The sequence below is a fragment of the Rhinatrema bivittatum genome, chromosome 9, assembly GCF_901001135.1.
Source record: "Rhinatrema bivittatum chromosome 9, aRhiBiv1.1, whole genome shotgun sequence".
Taxonomy (NCBI): domain Eukaryota; kingdom Metazoa; phylum Chordata; class Amphibia; order Gymnophiona; family Rhinatrematidae; genus Rhinatrema; species Rhinatrema bivittatum.
Window position 1 is genome coordinate 53050866 of NC_042623.1, and position 19638 is coordinate 53070503.

Sequence of the window (19638 nt, forward strand, 5' to 3'; positions counted from 1 at the left end):
TAGCAGATTAGTTGGAGATAAGCTGTGGTAAGGAAGTACCTCCAGAAAGTGACTATCAGACACAGGGGCAAGCAGCTATAACCCCTTATTTGAGGAATAAAAAAAATGTATATGCTATAAGATCCATATGTAGGTATACATGTGATGTAATGTGCCGAGTCAATTGAATACATCCCTCTACAAAGCAACACAAAGCTGTTATCTGTTAAAAATGGATTTTTTAAATTTATTTACCTTAAATATTTAAAATAGGACAATTTATTCATGCTGTGAATTCCATCTTCTAGAATGGACCTATAGAAGAGCCTCTGTTAATAAGTTATTTGATGCATTTCCACAGAAACCACAAAAGTCACTCAAATGTCTGTATGTTTGAATTGAAAAGATTAATACATAATTAAACACCTCACAGCACTTTCAAGCTTTGTATATAAATATCCTCTTAAAGCTAAACAAATAACATAACTGAATTCACCACAAAAATACATATTTATGCATAAGTATTACACAGAGTCCCTAGTTAGAGAGCTAAGAATCTTCCCCATAAGCAGAACATGGGCAAAAAGCACTTAAAAAGGGCTCTAAACTGGTTATCAAACTTATTCACAATCAGAAATAGGCACCATAGGCTTTAACAGTTGGAAAAAAAAAAGTCAAAATTCTACTTTTAAATGCTCTCTCCTGTTCCTTCCACTAAATATGCTGACATATTTAACAGTTTATTGCACCTGCTTTGACTTTGTTCCCTTTTGACAATTTTGCTCATAGTTACTGCTGCTTAGAGGTTCAGCAGCATTGAAACCATGCCTGTTAGGTCTCATGTCATTCACATGTAGCCTAGCCATTGTAGTGATAATCCTATGGCTCAGACAACCCATATCACCTCTCAACCTGGTTGAAGCGTGCTTATGCACTTCAGAGCTAATGGACATCCTCCCAAGCACTGAACATTCAGTGGCAAGCCAAGGAGCAGGGGAGTCTTTGCCTCCAAGCAGCTCACTAATGGATGGATACTAGATGAAGCTATTGACAGGCTTGGCTCCTCCATTTTCTCTGAATTTTGTTCTTGAACTCAACTGCTGGAGCAAAAAAAAACTACTTGAGGCTTGAAACAGGATGGAAGATGAAAAGTTGAAGCAGTTAAACTAGAGCAGTAGCAGTTATAGGAAGTTATACCAAGTTAACAGAAAAAGAGCTAAAGCACCGCAAAACCTCCAAGATCAAAAAGGAAAGCTGGAATATACCTGGAAGTAGTAGTTTTCAATTCTGCTTGGAAAGTTACATACTTAAGAAATAAAGCAGCACCATGTCAACTTTTTGATATAAGTTCCACATTAAGTGTGTTCCACCTATGAAAATACGTTTATTTTACAAAGTATATAGGGGAAGCCCACCATCACATTAAACTATAACATTTAAACCAATGAACAGACATAGTACAAATTTTAGCACCACAATATTTTTAACAAACCATATGCTACATGTCTACCTTAGACACCAATGCTTATCCAGCTGGTGCCACCATGGCTCAAGGCACTTCACTAAGTCTCCCCTCATGCAGGGAAACTTTGCTGTATATTAATGTCAGCAACCGCTTCACAGAGCACCAATATTATGCCTTCTTCAGATTTTACCAAAAATTTCACATGAAGTAGGCATAAAAACTATACACAACCCCAAATACATTTAAACCCAATGCAACAGAGTTGCATAACATTCCGTTACTCAGGCAAAGCAGCCTCTTCCAGTTCCATTTTCAACAAAAAATAGTACGGCTCAACCTTCATTTAAAGTCAGTTTTACATATACCTTGATACAAACAAAACTTTGCTAAACTGCCCTTTACAGCTCAGTAATAAAGTCAGGTATTCAAACAAGCATTAGAAAACAAAATGCGGAAAAAAAAAAAAGCGTTCGTTATAGTTCTCGTTTTATATTCGTGATATTGCTGAGCCCTTTAAGGATTTCAAGCGTTTCCTAAACTGTTGCACCAGGAAGACAGTCAGGGTACTCCGAATAGTTCGCCTTTGTTACAAACTCGCCAAAGTAGCCAGATTCAGAGCACGTACTAGTGCAAAATTAAAAAAATAAAATAAAATAAAAGTTTGTATATATATATATAAAAATGCAACCGAAGGATTGAAAGTCAACCTGTACAGTTTAGCCAGAAAAGGCCGGTTTCTTTGGGTAAGGACGTCGGTCAACGCGTTTGCAGATGGAGCGTGAGGTAGTCCAGAGAGAGGGAGAACGGAGGGGCGAGGCGCAAGAGTCACCGCCGCGTCCGGGGCAGTACCTTCGGCCCAGCAGAGGGTTCCTTCCAGGGATCTGCCATAAAGTGCAACGCCAGACGCTCGATCCCAAAATGAAGCGTAAACAGGAGGCCGACGCGGGCGGGTCCGCTGGCAGCAGCCGTGGCCATCTCCCCGTTCCCCCCTCCTCTCGGCAAGCCTGGCGCGGGGTGGCGCTCAGGAGGCGGCCAGCGGGAAGCGGCGCATCTTCACCACGGGCTGCAGGTTGACGCGCAGGATGCGCTGTGCCTCGCGCCGGGCGGCCGCTACGCTCTGCTCTGAGGAAACGTCCGGCACGCGCACGGTGGGGAAGCTGGTGAGGGTGGGGGTGGCCGCCTTCCAGATCTCCTCCAGGGTCTTGCCCAGGTGGAAGAGAGCGGGGAGCGGCTCGGGCGGAGGAGGATAGCTACTTCCGCCACTGCCGGGGGTGGCTCGGTTCCGTTGTCTGCTGCTGCCAGTCCTTTTCCTCTTCACAGGCGGTTTGGGGTGCTTGGAAACGGCGGCACTGGCAGAGGCGGCGGCGGCTGCCGTTGCTGCTCGGGTTCTCCTGGTCCGCCGGGCGCCCCCGCTCTGCAGCTCGCTGGGGTCCGGCACCTCGGCCCGGCACGACGCGTAGCCGTAGACATCTTTGCTCCGTAGGATGACCGGCGAGAACTCGTGCTTGAGGCTGCACAGGAAGTTCCACAGCTCCGTGTCAGAGCTCATGAAGTCTTTGGAGGCGGGCACGAGCACCTCGAAGGCGTCTTCCAACGGCTTGGTACCCGCAAACAGGAGCTGAGACCGAGAGTAGACAACTTTTTCTTCCTCCATGGCTCCCTCGCTCTTCCGGCAAATTCGGGTTTCTAAGCTGCTGGCTAGAGGCGGTTTTCTTCTGCCTTTTCGTCTTTATTCCTTCTGTGATCAGCCGCCACCGACTAGAAAAGCGAAAATCCGGCAGCTCCTAGTACTAACTCAGCCGTTGACGGGAATTATTTTCCCTTGCGCCTTCACAGCAGGGCAGAGCACTCCCCTCCGACTCTTGTATCCCACCGCTTGAAACAAAATGGCTCTTCGCGAGAGGCCTTACCGCTGTTTATATATTGGTCAGTTTGAAATACGTCACATCCGTACCCTATCCACTCCTGCCAGAGCGAGCCCACTCATTTGTCTGAGAGGATTTTGTGCGCTCTCGGATTGGATTGCTGTTTATGTGGGCGGGATTTTGGGTGTGAAGGTTTTAACAGGGTTGACTAAGCCTGAGTTGGAGAAGGATGAAGTCATTTGTTTGCGTTAAACAAGTTGGGTAAATACTAGATATCTGGTTTAACTGATGGAGACTTGAATCAGTGTTGGAGCCGGGGTAGAATTGGAGTAACAACAATGGCATCTTCTAGATTTTAGGGAGTTACCTCATTAAATAATTGGCTAGCAACGTAGAACTGTTTTGGAAAAGGGGCTGAAAGTTAAATAAGGAAAATGAAGTATTTTATGGCCAGATGTACCAAAGGGCTTTTCTTGTTTTATAATCTATGAGAAAATTAAATTGGGAAATAGAGCTTGAGAAGACAAATCAAAATGGTAGCTAAGAATCAGAGAGCAGAGTTTAATTTAAGATTATGGAAATAAATACCAGACTTTAGAAGTAAAGCAAATGAGGGAATCCAAATATGTTTGAAAAAAAGAGTGAAAAATATCCACCATAAAATGTTTAAATTATCAAATCCTCATACGCACAATTTATGATTGGGGACCATTATAAACTGAAGTGTGGAATAATTCATTAATTTTTCATCCTTTATATCTGTGTTTTTTATATAGATACAATTAAATTCTAAAGGAGTAATACCTAATTCTTTGTGTCCAAATTCTGTTCATAATAAATAGATTTAAACGGTGCCGAGTTTTGAGGCACATTCTCTGCATCAGGTGTTTGCTTTTCAGAAAGGACTGTTCATAATGGCAAATTTACACCCCGATGCAGAGATTAAAAATGAAGTGAATTAAAATAACTTGATTTAAAGAGCTTACAATATAAATTAAACACCTAAAAGGTGTGATGTTTTCAAAGATAATAAAAGCTTACAGGTAAACTCTAGGTGTCCCAAAAATCCACCTACTCAAATTAATTTGGATCATCTGTTTAAACTGTAAGTATTGAATAAGGTAAGTATTTAGACTAAGGTGAACAAAAGCATGTATGGAAAATGAAGTCAAAGTCAATTTGGGAACAAGTGGTTACTATCTTAAAATGATTATTCACTGCATAAGTTAACACCTTTCTAAATCAATTATATTAATAATTAAAGGGAAATGTAAACACTGCCAGAAATAAGACTAATTTTATTTGGTCTGCTGGCTTCTTGATGTCTAGGATTAAATGGATTGTTAGCATATTATAAGCATAGCATGGAATGTTATGTGTTGTTAAATTGTAAGTGTGTAAGCACAGTATTAACAGCTGAAGTAGTATTTAGTTTCTTAATTTAACACACATGCAGGGTGTTACTGAAGTAGAAACTATAGAGCAAAAAGGATTGAATTAGTACTTGTTTGAAATCTATGAGCAATCTTGCAAGTCACCAAGGCTTCAACCCTGGACTTGATGATTGGCAACACAGCTCACAAGTTTCAAATTTGTACCAATTCAACCCCTTTTTTATCTGTTACCCTGGGCTTAATTTCAGTGGAATAATTCAGAATGGTATTCAGTCATTTTTTTCCAAGACACAAGGAAGCAGAGCACAGCTGGCAGTGTAAATCAGTTCCAACACTCCTGCAGAAACAGAGCCAGTGCTGGCACATATTTTTCTCCCCCCGGTACCAGAGAAAATAAAGAAGTTGGAGCTGCTTTTCCTGAGATGGGGCAGACACATAACATTGATTTTTGTGCACAATTGAGGAAACCCTGAGGAATAATGGCCAACGTCAATGAGACACGAGGTGAATGCCTGTTAGCCCCACTGCTTCTGCTGCGTCTGGGTGTGTCATCTTCCTAGGCAGGTTGTTGCTTATCAGTCTGGCTTCCTGGGCCCAGCTGCTGCTGCCGCTTGTGAACACGAGCGGAGAGGGAAGGGGCAAGAGTGAATAAAGAAATCAAAGGAAAACAGAGTGAGAGTGGAGGATGAGCAAGAGAATTAGAAGATTGGAGGGGCCAAGAGTGAGTGAGGAGATATGAGAGGGCAGGGGGATTGGTGGGGCTGTAGGTTGTGTGCGGCGGGAGCGTGAGGGAGAGGAAAAAGTTGGATGTGAGTGAGGGGATCAGAGGGACTGAGGTATGAATGAGATAAAGAGTGGGGGTCCATCTGTGAGTGAGGCGACTGGAGGGGGTCGGAGAAAGAGTGAAATAAGGGAAGGGATAGGAGGGTGTGCAGGTGGAGGTGGGAGAGGAAGGGAGAGAGTGATGAGAGAATATGGTGCTGCTCCTTTATTCCCCCCCCCCAATCCGAGGAGGCAAAGAACATGATGCTCTTTTGACTTCCAGATCCTCCCCCACCCTGTCTGAGGAAAGCGGATGGTACATGCTAAGTCTGCCCCCATCCCCAAGGCAGAGGATAGCCAGCAGAGTCTGGTTCAAAGAGGAATTCTGTGGCCTTATTAGCTAAGGAGGAAGATGGTTGCTGGAAAGGATAATTTGCTGGAAAGGATAATTTGCTGGAAAGGATAATTGCTGGAAAGGATAATTTGCTGGAAAGGATAATTTGCTGGAAAGGATAATTTAATTTGCTGGAAAGGATAATTTTCCAGAATTTATGATCATTGGTGGGGAGGGGGACTTGAGAGCTATTAGGGATTGGGAGTGAGAGTTGGGAGCTCTTGGTCCACTGAAGGGAGATGAGGACCACTGGAGGAGTCAGTTGGTGGTGGCTTGGGTTGGAGAACCGGGATCACCAGGGCAGAGAGGAGAAGGAGGGTAGAGAGAGAGGCCCCATTCTCTCTACCTTACGTCAATGATCCTCCACTGCAGGCACCAACAGTATTCAACCTCCAGTTGTCTTTCACCCACCAGTACTTATGCGGCACTGGTGGGTGAAGAATGGCTGGAGGTTAAGTACTGGTGTGGCTGGGGATGAAGGATCACTGGGGTAATGAATTGTAAAAGTGTGGAGTGTGTTCACATATGTGTGAGAGAAAATGTTTGTGTTTAGGAGAGAGTGTTTACAACCAGCCCTGGTCCTGGCCTTCCCCACTGGCCCCCGCCCCTCCCCCCTTCTCATACACACACAGGTCACACCCTGCTCTTGTGATGCTCCCCTCACTTCACTCCCCCTCCAATTGCTCTATAGTTCTACTTCCGTTTTGTCTACAAATTAAGCCCTGTTTGTACCTCTGATGCAGCACAATATGCCCAGAATAGACAGAAACTGGGTATTATCCCAGGACAAGCAGGATGCTAGTCCTCACATATGGGTGACATCACTGATGGAGCCCTATCACGGAAAAATGTCTGTCAAAGTTTCTAGAAACTTTTGACTGGCACACTGAGCCCACTGAGCATGTCCAGCATGCCATGATATTCTCAGCCACAGGGGCCTCCCTTCAGCCTTCGTTTTTCCGTGCTGCTTTTGGCATCGCGGAGTAGGAGCCTGTGTGAGTTTTCTGACACAATTCTGACTGAAAATCAGATAAAAATTCATTTTTTTCTCTCCCACAATCAGGGTTTCCCTCGTTACCACTTGCCAGTGAGTAAATAAATTCCCTTCCGACTCATTTGAATTTAAGATTTTTTCTTCAGATATCCATTGACGGCTGTCGAGGTTATCATGGCCACAGGATTTAAAAAATGTCCCAAATGTAATCGGATCATGTCGATTGCGGATCCGCACCTCGAGTGTGTACTTTGGGCCAAAATCATGATGTCTCATCCTGCCTGAAATGTGTAGAAATGACCGCTAAAGGTCGGAAAGCACGACAAGAAAAGATGGAACACTTGTTCCATCTTCAACTCTTACCTTCCCCTTCGACGTCCACTCAGTTCTCTCCGGCTGAAGCTTCAAAAAGAATAATAATTAAAAAACATCGGCACCCGACATCGACATCCTTCGATTCCAGAATCTCTACTATCCCCGGAGAAGTCGACAGCTAAGCAGCCTCGCCTTCAGGAAACACCGAGGCCTTCGACACCGAGGCATTCACCTTCTCTCGATGTGCCAGTCATCGAACCTTCACAGGGCCCTGTGGTAGGACCGACAATGCCCCCACCGCCACCACGTATAGCTGCTCTGCCTGCACCAGCTATTACGGAGGAATTGAGTGGATTTATCCGCCAAGCGGTGTTAGAAGCACTCCAGGAGCATCGACCATCGATGCCGATCCCTCGCCGAAGCCGACACCACTGTTGCTGCCGGTGCCCGCACTGTTGCCGGCACCTTTGCCGATACCGGCACCCGTGCCTATGCCAATGCCCACGCCGATTCCGGGGCCATCTCCAGGACCAGCACCCCATTACCTGGGGCTACAGGGCAACCAAAATTCGCACTATTCCAGATGAATAGATTTGAAGCCCTCGTCAGTGCCATTCCACCGCAGCCTATCCCTGCTAAACCTGGAGGACTAGGGGATGTTCCTGGACAGGGACCTGTCGATGATCCTCAACCAGGGCCTTCAGGACTCTTTAGACCACTGATTCCATCACTTCCACCGAGGTCTACTCCTACTTCTCCTTCCGGACAAGTGCCATACGACTCTTGGGAGGAGAAACACACTGATTCTTCATCGGAAAGCTTCATGTCTGACCCTTCTCCTCCTGAAGGCAGGAAGAAGTCTCCACCACAAGACTTGTCCTTCACCAATTTTATAAAAGACATGGCAGACACAATCCCCTTCAATTTAGTGTCTGAGGAGGATACATGATAGCAGACTTTAGAAGTCTTACAATTTGTGGACCCTCCAGAAGAAGTCCTGGCCATTCCTGTGCACAAAGTACTTTTGGAGTTACAACATAAGCTTTGGGAACATCCATGTTCCGTTCCACCTATTAATAAACGAGTGGACTCTACATATCTGGTTCAACATGTGCCTGGTTATCAAAAGTCACAGTTACCACATCAATCGGTAGTAGTTGAGTCGGCTCAAAAGAAGTCAAAAAGAGTACGACCTCATTCCTCCGCTCCACCTGGCAAGGATCATAGGTTCATAGACTCTTTCGGGAGAAAGGTATTCCAAGGAACTATGTTCAACTCAAGGATAGTGTCCTATCAACTTTATATGACGCAATACCAAAGGAACCTATGGAAGCAGATGCAGGAACTTTTTAACTCCCTGCCTCAACAGTACCAGGATGCAGCTCAGGCCATTATACATAAAGGACTTGAAGCTGGAAAGCATGAAGTCTGGGCTGCCTACGATAACTTTGAAACAGCTTCAAGGATAGCAGCATCAGGAATCAGTGCACGTCGCTGGGCCTGGCTAAAAGCCTCTGATCTCAGGCCTGAGGTACAAGACAAGCTGGTGGATTTGCCTTGCGTAGGTAACAACCTTTTTGGGTTCAAAGTCCAGGATGCAGTGGCCCAACTAAAAGAACATACGGAGACATTGCGCCAACTGTCGTCAGTTCCGCAAGACTCTTCCTCATCAATGTCTCGCTGTCCACCAAGGAAAGAAACCAGAAAACCTTTCTACAGGCAGAGACGATATTATCCACCGGCATCCAGGGGCAGATCTTCTCGTCCACAACAAAGATCTCAGCCCAGCAGCCTAGAGCCACTAGGCCTCAACCGCCACCGCAGATGGGACCGGCTGCAGGTTTTTGAGGCCACCACCAGAGAGCAAAGCCATCTCCGCAATCCCAAATCAAACTTGCCAATAGGAGGCCGAGTTTCCTCCTTCTACAGATAACAGACCAATGGGTACTCTCAATAATATCACGAGGTTACCAACTCAATTTCCTCTCAACTCCAAGAGACTCTCCTCCAAAACCTCCTTGCAGATAACAACAGACCAGTGGGTACTCTCAATAATATCACGAGGTCACCAGCTCAATTTCCTCTCAACTCCAAGAGACTCTCCTCCAAAACCTCTTTCGTTAAACGAAAATCACATAATTCATCTGCAAGCAGAATTATCCAGCCTTCTGAGAGCCAGAGCTGTAGAACCGGTGCCCTGGACTCAGCAGGGCAGAGGATTCTACTCCCGTTATTTCCTCATTCCAAAGAAAACCGGAGGCCTACATCCCATCCTAGACCTCAGAAATCTCAACAAATTTCTAAAGAAAGAAAAGTTCAGGATGGTTTCTCTAGGCACCATGCTTCCCTTTCTTCAAACAGGAGATTGGCTTTGTTCTCTGGATCTACAAGACGCTTACGCTCACATTCCAATATTCCCTCCTCATCGCAAGTATCTGCGTTTCCTGGTGGGTCATCAACATTTCCAGTACAGAGTACTACAATTCGGACTTGCCTCAGCTCCCAGAATGTTCACGAAATGCCTGGCAGTAGTAGCAGCACACTTACACAAGGAAAGTATACACGTTTTTCCATACCTGGACGACTGGCTCATCAGAAGTCAATCTCAACAAGGAGTTCTTGTTTCTCTCAGACGAACGATCACTCTGCTGCACTCAATGGGGCTTCTCATCAATTATCAAAAGTCCCATCTCATTCCGTCTCACCTACTTCAATTCATCAGAGCAGAATTGAACACCATCCTTTCAAGAGCTTTTCTACCCGAGGATTGGGCAGACACACTCTCCCTATTAGCAAACTCGCTACCACTCGCAGAAACAAGCAACAGCTCATCAGTTTCTCACTTTACTAGGCCACATGGTTCATGTCACTCCTATGGCAAGACTAGCCATGAGAATAACCCAATGGACATTAAGGTCACAATGGATCCAAGCCATTCAACCGTTGTCTTCTCCAATTCAAGTAACCCACCAACTCCGTTCTTCTCTTCTTTGGTGGATCAACAGAGCAACTTGCGCAAGGGCCTTCCCTTCCAACAACCAGTCCCAAAAATAACTTTAACTACAGATGCATCCACCTTAGGTTGGGGAGCTCACATAGACAATCTCCAAACCCAGGGAACTTGGACAAAACTCGAAGCAACATTTATTTATTTATTATTTATTTATTTAAGTCTTTTCTATACCGTCGTTTAGTAGTTTCCGTCACAACGGTTTACAATAGGCACAAACAAATAATGATGCTGAAACGTTACTTTACACAAGTGCCATATCGGTCTGGTACATAGTTTTTAAATAAGATAAATGTAGTGTGATAAGATACTGTACAGTGGTTTGTTTTTTTTCCGGAATTAAAAGCAATGCTAATTTTATCAGTGTCACTTTGCCTTATAGTGATGGATGATCAGACAAAGTAATATAAAAATAAATAAAATACAGCTACACGTGTCTTGCTTTTGTTCATATCTCGCACTTCACCGGCTTCACTATTCACCTACTCTCTTTGATAGGCCTTCTTAAATAACCAGGTTTTTAGGTTTTTTCGAAAGGATTTGTTGTCGCTTTGTAACCTTAATTCTAAAGGCATGGTGTTCCATAGTATGGGTCCTGCCAGCGATAGAGCTCTTTCTCTTACTTGTGTGAGTCTTGCTGTTTTTATTGATGGAATTGTAAGAAGTGCTTTGTTAGCTGATCTTAGATTTCTGTTTGGTATGTAAACGCGGAGGGCTGTGTTGAGCCACTCTGCTTTTTCATTGTGTACTAATTTATGTATGGTGCAAAGTGTTTTGTATTGAACTCTTTGTTCAATTGGGAGCCAGTGTAACTCGGCTAGGGTTTCTGTGATGTGGTCTTTTTTACTTTTTCCTGTCAAAATTCTTGCCACAGTGTTTTGTAGAATTTGTAATGGTCTAAGTGATGTGTGTGATAGACCTAGTAGTAAGGTATTGCAGTAGTTGGTGCTTGCAAAAATCAATGCTTGTAGCACTGAACGAAAGTTTATAGTCGTTAGCAGCGGTTTGAGTCTTCTGAGAACCATGAGTTTGGAGTATCCCTCTGTCACTTTTAATGATATATGTTGTTTTAGGCTTAGTTCAGAATCGATTATAACTCCTAGGTTCCGTACTTTCTCTGCTAGTTCTATTTTTTGGTTGTTTTTGATTGTGAATGTTTTTTGGATGATCTCATTCTTTTTGCGTTCTAAGTGTAGGAATTCTGTTTTTTCAATATTGATTACTAGCTCCATTTGGTTTAGTAGTTGTTTTATGATATCGAGGTACATATTGGCTAAGTGTAGTGTTTTTTCAATAGTTTCATCTATGGGTAGTATTAGCTGAATGTTGTCAGCGTATATATAGTGTGTTATTCCTAGACCGGCTAGTAGGTGGCACAATGGTAGTAGGTATATGTTGAAGAAGGTAGCAGATAGAGCTGACCCCTGTGGAACCCCTGTTTGCAAGTGTATTTTCTCTGATAATTGCGTCTTTGATTTGAACTTGGAAATATCTGTTGCTTAGATATGGTCTAAACCATTTGAGGGTTATGTTACTTAAACCTATTTCATTTAGTCTATTTAAAAGGATTTCATGATTTACAGTATCAAATGCTGCTGAGAGGTCCAGCATTACTAAGATATAATGTTTGCCGTTGTCGAATCCTCTCATGATGTTGCTAGCAGGAGTGTTTCAGTGCTATAGTGTTTTCTAAAGCCATGCTGTGATGGATACAAGATGTTATTATTATCTAAGTGTTCCGCTAGTTGCTTTTGTATAGTTTTTTCAATTAGTTTTGCGATTAGTGGTAGGTTTGAAACTGGTCTGTAATTGCTCAGGTTAAGTGGGTCGCTGTTTTTCTTCTTTAGGATCGGTTTTACAATTGCCCCTTTTAGACTATCTGGCATGATTCCTTCCTCTAGTGATAGGTTCACTATCTTTGTTAATGATGGTGATACTGTGTTGGCTAAATTTTTTATTTCAGTGGTTGGTATTGTGTCAGATGCATGCGGTGCCGGGTTTAGTTTTTTTTAACATCGATTCCATTTCCATTTCAGAAACCATCTCGAATGTTGTCCATTGTTCTATGTCTCTTTTTTTTCATTTTTATTTCTTGTTTCGTTGTAGGAGGAATTTTTGTTTTTAAATTTATTTTGTCGTTGAAAAAGGTGGCTATTTCATTGCATTTATTTACTGGTAGGTTTTGCGGAGGGTTGGATTTGTCATTAGTGAGGTCTCTTACTATGGAAAATAGTGTCCTCGGGTTGTTAGCGTACTTTTCTATTTTAGTGTCATAGAACTGTTTCTTTGCATTGAGAATTGTTTGTTTATAGTAGGCTAGGTATTTTCTGTACTTAGGTTTTCAGTTGTTTTATTTTTTCTCCATTCTTTTTCTTTTTTCTTAGGTTCCTTTTGAGTTCTTTTATCTTCTCGTTGTGCCAGGAGTTTGTTTGTTTTGGTTCTTTGACGTTAATATATTTTATTGGGTTTATCTCATCGGCTAGGTTACTGGTTGTCTGCATCCATGAACTAGTTGCGGAGCAGCAGTTGGAGTAGTCTAATTTGGTTAGTTTTTCTTCTAAATTATCTTTCAGTATTTCTAAATTATAAGGTGGTCGATATTTAAATTTAAAGGGTTTAATTTTTTCTTGTGTTATGGGTTCGATATATTTAATGGTGGATTGTATGAGGAAGTGATCTGACCAAGGGATAGGTGTGTATTCGGATTTCAAGTGTTCTAAGTGACTGTGGTTGATGAATGATATGTCAAGAGAATGTCCTGCTCTGTGAGTGGGTTTGTTTGTAATTAGAGTGAATCCTAGGGCATTCATAAAATCCAGTAATGTTTGGCAGGTGTTAGATAAGGGGTTTGCGTCTATGTGAAGATTGAAGTCACCCAGTACAATGGTGGGTTTCGATGTATTTAGATGTGTGGTTAGAAATGCAATTAGAGGGGAGATATTTAGATCGAGTAAGCTTGGTGGGCAGTATATTAGGCAAATCTGTAGGTTAATAGTGTCAAAAAGGGCGATTTCATGGTTTTTTGGTGGGGTTGTTGTTATTAGTTTACATTTGAGTTTTTTTTCAATTATTAACATTAGTCCTCCCCCTCTTTTATTTATTCTGGGGATTGAAAAATGTCATAATTTTTGTGAGTTATTTGGTTCAAATCAATTTCCTGGAACTTCGAGCTATACGTTATGCTCTGCATGCGTTCAAGGACTGCCTTTCACACAAGACTGTTCTGATTCAAACGGACAATACAGTAGCCATGTGGTACCTGAACAAACAGGGAGGTATGGGCTCGCATCTCCTTTGTCAAGAAGCCGCACAAATTTGGGACTGGGCCCTGACACATTCCATATTTCTCCGGGCCACTTATCTAGCGGGCATCCACAACGTAGTTGCAGATTGCCTCAGTCGTCAGTTCCAACCTCACAAGTGGTCCCTGGATCCCTTAGTAGCGACCAGGATATTCTAACGTTGGGGACAACCAACAATATGTTATGCTCAGGGTTGTGGACCCTTGGCCGATGAGAGGATGGTATACCTTTCGGAGGGTCCGTAGGCTCTCTCGTCGGGTGGAGAGGCAGAACAGGAGGCAGGACCAGCTGACCCTTGGCACTGGAGACTGAGGCGAACACGGAGGCGATGAAGAGACGAGATAAGGCGCTGTGTCTTCACCACTGGTGGTCTGCGGTCCCCCCGGGAGGAGCCCGTAGGGACCCGACCGCTGGGACTTAGGTGGATCTAGGGAGGTCAGGGTAACAGTGCAAAGGCCAACTGGAGCTTCGCCCTGGAAGCCCGTGGTCCCCCCCAGGAGGAACCCGTAGGGACCCGGGCCGCTGGGACTTAGGTGGGCCCTTGGAGGCGGTGGTCTTGAAGGAGTCCTAGGTCAAGTGCCAGAGGGTCGACGCTCACCAGTCCGAAGTCGTGTACCAGAGAATCACCGCTTGCCAATCCAGAGTCAGGAACCAGAGAATCACCATAAGCCAATCCGAAGTCAGGAACCAGGAATCACCGTAAGCCAATCCGAAGTCAGGAACCAGGAACGTCAAGACAGAACAGGAACGAGATCCAAAGCTTGAAGACTCACCGAAGCAAGCAGACTAGACAGCGCTAGGGGACGTTGCCAAGTCGCTGGATGAGCAGAGGAAGCTGCCTTATATACTTCCTCTGCTCTTCCTGATGGAAGACAGGTGAAGCCATTTAAAGGGATTAGGTCCCTTTAAATCACTGGAGGGGGCGCGACCTCGCACCTAAGGATGGTGGCGGCCATCTTGAATCTCCCCCGCGGAGGGGAGATGCCGTCAGACGCTGCGAGGGGGGAAGCAGGACGGCTTCCTCTGCAGCGAGCAGGTCCGGAGGCCGTGTGGGCGCGGTGGCCCGAATCGGAGCCCTCCCCGGGGCTCCCGCGGCGAGGGAATGCCGTGACTTAGGTAGGGGGCCCGCGGTAGTGGGACGCCACGGCCGCGGGACACAACACAATAGACCTCTTTGCATCACACCTGAATCACAAAGTGGACAAGTTCTACGCTCTGCACAGGCAGAAACACCAGCCAGCCAAGGACGCCTTTGCTCGCCCTTGGAACTCAGGCCTTTTAAACGCGTATCCTCCGATACCGCTAATAACCAAAACTCTATTGAAGCTGCAACAGGACAAGGGGTCCATGATACTCATAGCCCCATATTGGCCTCAACAAATATGGTTTCCCATACTCCTAGACCTCTTGATCAGAGAACCAATTCGCCTGGGTGTAGCTCCCAATTCCATAACTCAGGATCAGGGCAGGTTGCGCCATCCCAACCTTCAATCCCTATCTCTGACAACATGGATGTTGAAAGCTTGATCTTACAACCACTTAATCTTTCAACTAATGTCTCTCAAGTGCTTATAGCTTCACGTAAACCTTCCACATGAAAGAACTTTTCTTCGAAATGGAAAAGATTTACTTTGTGGTGCACACAAAAGAACATTGACTCTTTTTCCTGCCCCAAACCTTCTCTGCTAGACTACTTATGCCATCTTTCAGACTCTGGTCTCCAGACCTCATCTGTAAGAGTACACTTAAGTGCAATCTCGGCTTACCATAACAAAATGGGAGATGCACCAATATCCATACAACCTCTTGTTAGTAGATTTATGAGAGGTTTAACTCACCTTAAACCACCAATTCGGCCACCTGTCACAGAATGGGACCTGAATTTGGTCTTAACAAGGCTCATGCATTCTCCTTTTGAACCCATGACTTCCTGTGATATTAAGTTTCTCACATGGAAGACTATCTTTCTCATAGCCCTATACAAAATTCCTACATGATAGAGTGGATCTCCAGACACATCCAAAATTCCTCCCCAAGGTAGTTATGGAATTCCACTTGAACCAATCCATAGTTTTGCCCACATTCTTCCCAAGACCTCACACTCTCCAAGGTGAAAGGGCCTTACATACCTTGGACTGTAAACGTGTGCTAGCATATTACTTAGACTGCACTGCAGTCCCTAGGAAATCCACTCAACTCTTTGTATCTTTTGATCCAAACAAACCGGGTAATCCAGTGGGCAAACACACTCTATCCAACTGGCTAGCAGATTGTATAGAATTCTGTTATGAAAAAGCAGGCCTTCCTTTCCAAGGGCGAGTAAAGGCGCATTCAGTAAGGACAATGTCAACCTCGGTAGCGCACTATCGTTCAGTGCCAATCCTCGACATATGCAAAGCGGCAACATGGAGTTCTCTTCACACCTTTGCAGCTCATTACTGTTTGGACAAAGAAGGACGACAAGATTCAGCCTACGGACAATCTGTCTTAAAGAACTTGTTCCCAGTATAATCCCAACTCCTTCTACATCCAACCTGCTGTGATTTTTGGCTGCCTCATTTTTACCAACAATACTACAATGTTGCTTCACTACAAAATGACTCGGCCTATAGCTTGCTAATCACCCATATGTGAGGACTAGCATCCTGCTTGTCCTGGGATAAAGCAAAATTGCTTACGTTGTAATAGATGTTATCCCAGGACAGCAGGATGTAGTCCTCATGAAACCCACCCGCCACCCCGCGGAGTTGAGTCCGATAAGTTTTATTATTTTATTTTTGCTAAACTTATTGCTACATACGAGACTGAAGGGAGACCCCTGTGGCTGAGAATATCATGGCATGCTGGGCATGCTCAGTGGGCTCAGTGTTCCAGTCAAAAGTTTCTAGAAACTTTGACAGAAAGTTTTCCGTGATAGGGCTCCGTCAGTGACGTCACCCATATGTGAGGACTACATCCTGCTGTCCTGGGATAACACCTATTACAAGGTAAGCAATTTTGCTTTATACCAGTTTAATATAAGAATGCCCCTAATAAATGACAGGATCTGAGCCTTTGAAAAGTTCACAGAGAAGTAGGCATGCAGTCAAGACTGGAAAGAAGTACACTGAAGTACTTTTTCCGCAGATAAGCAGGCTGAATTAGCCATGCTGTCTGTCTGCGCCCCCTGGCAGCCCAGAGCGGAACTTCTCGCAGAATGTTTAAAACTTTCTTCTCTCGCTCCGGTTCACCTGTGCGGTGGATTCCCGTGCAACTGAACTCTCCTTCAGTCTTATTTCTTCCCACAGAAATAAGACTGAGGGAGAGTTCTCTTCACAAACATTTAATTTTTTTTTCTCTCTCGCTTTTTCCTCATTTCAGTGAGCCGCCAAACGCACTTTTCAGTGCCACAATGGCGCCAAAGCCGTCAAGATTTAAATTTTGCCAATGCTGCAAAATAATGTTGCTCACTGACGGTCACACATTATGTTACATTTATTTGGGGCCCAACCACGGATCAAGGGGCGTGTCAGCAATGTGGACGGATGTCTCCTCAGGCACAGCGGCAGAAAGCTGCAAAAATTACCGGATAAAGAGACCCAGGTGAGGGCACTTTGGGCTCGTATGCCCCCAGCCAGACTCACTCCTCTCCGGGTAAGCAGCCCCATAAGCAACTACATAAGAAGGCAGCTTCACTGGAATCTGGTGATAAACAAAAATCAGGATCAAAAGTGCATAAAAAGCACACTCCCGTTCACTAACCGATGCGCCAAAGCGTCATAGAAACCTCAAGTCTGCGTGGATTGCATTGACTGAAACGTCAAAGCAACACCGAGATCCTGCATCGATTGTATTGGCTGATGCTCAGAAATGGCATCGGAGCCCGGCTGAGCCAATCACAGAGAGTCATCTGAAGCTGGCACATTGTTCAACGCACAATGCATTGACTCCTGCGTCGACACACAGCACCTCAAAGACTACGACACGCTTAACACAAAACATCAAAAAACCGACACATATGTCTCAGGATTCAAGTCACTTGAGTCCCCCTTCTCATGCCTTATCAGATTCAGACATGGAAGTAACGGATTCATCAGGAGGGAACCTCCCGAATAGTCCATGGTGTCCACCTTCTTCAAAACGTCTGTCTGCATACAGGACATTTAAATTCACCTCCCACTAAAAAAAGGAAGAGAGCATTGGATTCTACCAGCAAGGCATTGCATGTAGCAGCCTCTCAATCCTTATCCCAAATCACAGGTATACTTGAAACATTCTTTGACACTTTAGTGTCTTACCAGAATTTACCTCCTCCGTCCAGTCCTTCCGGTGAAGAGTCTGTGGAATTACTAAAATCACCCTCACCTAATATACAACTTATGAAGAAGGACCATAGACGGAGTGCAAGTCCAATCACAGATCCAAGAGAAGGACCATCTCACTCTCCTCCATCGTCTCCGGAATCATCCATAAGCATACCTTAATCCCTCCAGAAGAACAACCAGAGCCATCATCACTTCCAGAAGATCTTTCTTATCCTAAATTTATAGAAAAAGTGGGTACTGCCTTGAATCTGGAAACCAAGAAACTTCCAGATCCAAGGGCAGAGGTCCATGATCTGCTAAAGATCTTTGACATGCCTATGGAACCAACAGCCTTATGCTCCCATCCAGTTTTGGATGGCGTGATGGAAAAGGTGTGGGAATCCCCCTTCTCAGGTCTGACTAAATTCAAAAAGACAGAGCTGAAATTTAGGATGCAGAAGTCGAAGTTCTACTCTTCTACTAATTTGCCACATGTATCCATTGTTGTCGAATCAGCAATGAAGAGGGCTAGGAGGTCGAGGTTGTATTCCAGTACTCCAACAAAAGAGAGCCATTATCTTGATGACTTTGGGAAAAGGGTTTTCAGGGATCAATGCGTAAAGCAAAGATCCAGCAACATCAATTTTATATTATGCAATATTTGTATGAATGTCTGCAAAAAGTAAAACCTGATTCCCAGCAGCCATCATACTGAATCCTATCAAAAACAGGGCATTTCAGATATGGAGGAAGCAATCTGCCACCTTCTCTGCGCAATCTATGAGGGCTTTGACATCTTTGCTAGAACTTCGGCAGCGACCATCGCAATACGAGCGCGATACTAGAAAAAGTCTATGACAAATTGGCGGACCTTCCGTGTAAGGGTGATACCCTGTTGTGTTTGTGGCAATTTGTGGACCCTTAGTCGCAGTGGAGATGACTCCTCCCATGGGGAGGGGCCCCGTGGGGAACCACAGAGATAGGCTAAACACAGAGAGCGGACACTTGTAGATGGAAAGCTTTATTGTATTGCTGTAGATAGATGGTATGAGGCAAGAAGGAAAGGCACTGGAGTCCGGCAAGGTGCCAATACGTTCTGACAGTCTCAGATGTAGAAGTCTCACCCAGATGTTCAAGGTAGATGGGAACCCGTGGTGCGGGATAACCTGAGCCTGGTGGGTGGAGTTGGAGAACTGGATCATAAAGGTACTCACTGGAACGTAGTGCAAGCGTCTTCCTGGTAGTGAAGATGGTGGGACCGAAGGTCCGTGGTGCAGGATACTAGACTGGTAGGCCCTCGAGAATCGAGTACTTAATAGTCCGGAGATCCTGAAATGAATAAGAGAGATAGACCCCCGAGGAGTGGTTGTCTAATTAGTAGAGGCCACGAAGGGTGGATGGAAGCGAGAGACCCCTGAGGAGCGGGTGCCTAGAGCTTCTAATGGAGCGAAGCCCTGGAGTGTAGAGCAGTGTCTAAGCATGCAGCTTAGAGTGGTCAGAGAAGCTAGACCAGAGTCTTTGCTAACTCAAAGGTGGAAGCGTAGCGGAAGCTTTAAATACCCAGAGGTATTGACGTCATGCGGTGGGGCGCCCCCGAAGTTCCCGCCATGACGTGTATTTGAGCGTAGGAGAAGTGCTTGCGCCCTAGGAGGCCACAGAATGAGCTTGGGGGACTGAGATGCCCATGCTGAGCTGGAGACGCCGAGGCCCTCTGCACTCAGCAGCGGAAGTAGCCATCTTGCCCAAGGAGGAGAAAAAGGGAAGAAAAGAGGTAAGGCAGAGAGGTCGCAGCTGTCTGCGACCGATAGACGTAACAGTACCCCTCTTCAAAAGGCCCCCTCCAAGGCTTCTCCCAGGTGGTCTGGATTTTCGTGG

General features: G+C 44.9%; 1 protein-coding gene across 1 annotated transcript; it reads right to left on the reverse strand.

The window, feature by feature from the left end:
• Window positions 1–350: 350 nt before the first annotated feature.
• Window positions 351–3378, reverse strand: CCDC71L (coiled-coil domain containing 71 like). Its single transcript, XM_029616618.1, has one exon. The coding sequence runs from the start codon at window positions 3096–3098 to the stop codon at window positions 2466–2468; it is 633 nt and encodes a 210-aa protein (XP_029472478.1). The 5' UTR covers window positions 3099–3378; the 3' UTR covers window positions 351–2465.
• Window positions 3379–19638: the final 16260 nt, after the last annotated feature.

Excerpts from the sequence above, each read along its gene's own strand:
- CCDC71L (XM_029616618.1), bottom strand. The coding sequence starts at position 3,098 with ATGGAGGAAGAAAAAGTTGTCTACTCTCGGTCTCAGCTCCTGTTTGCG.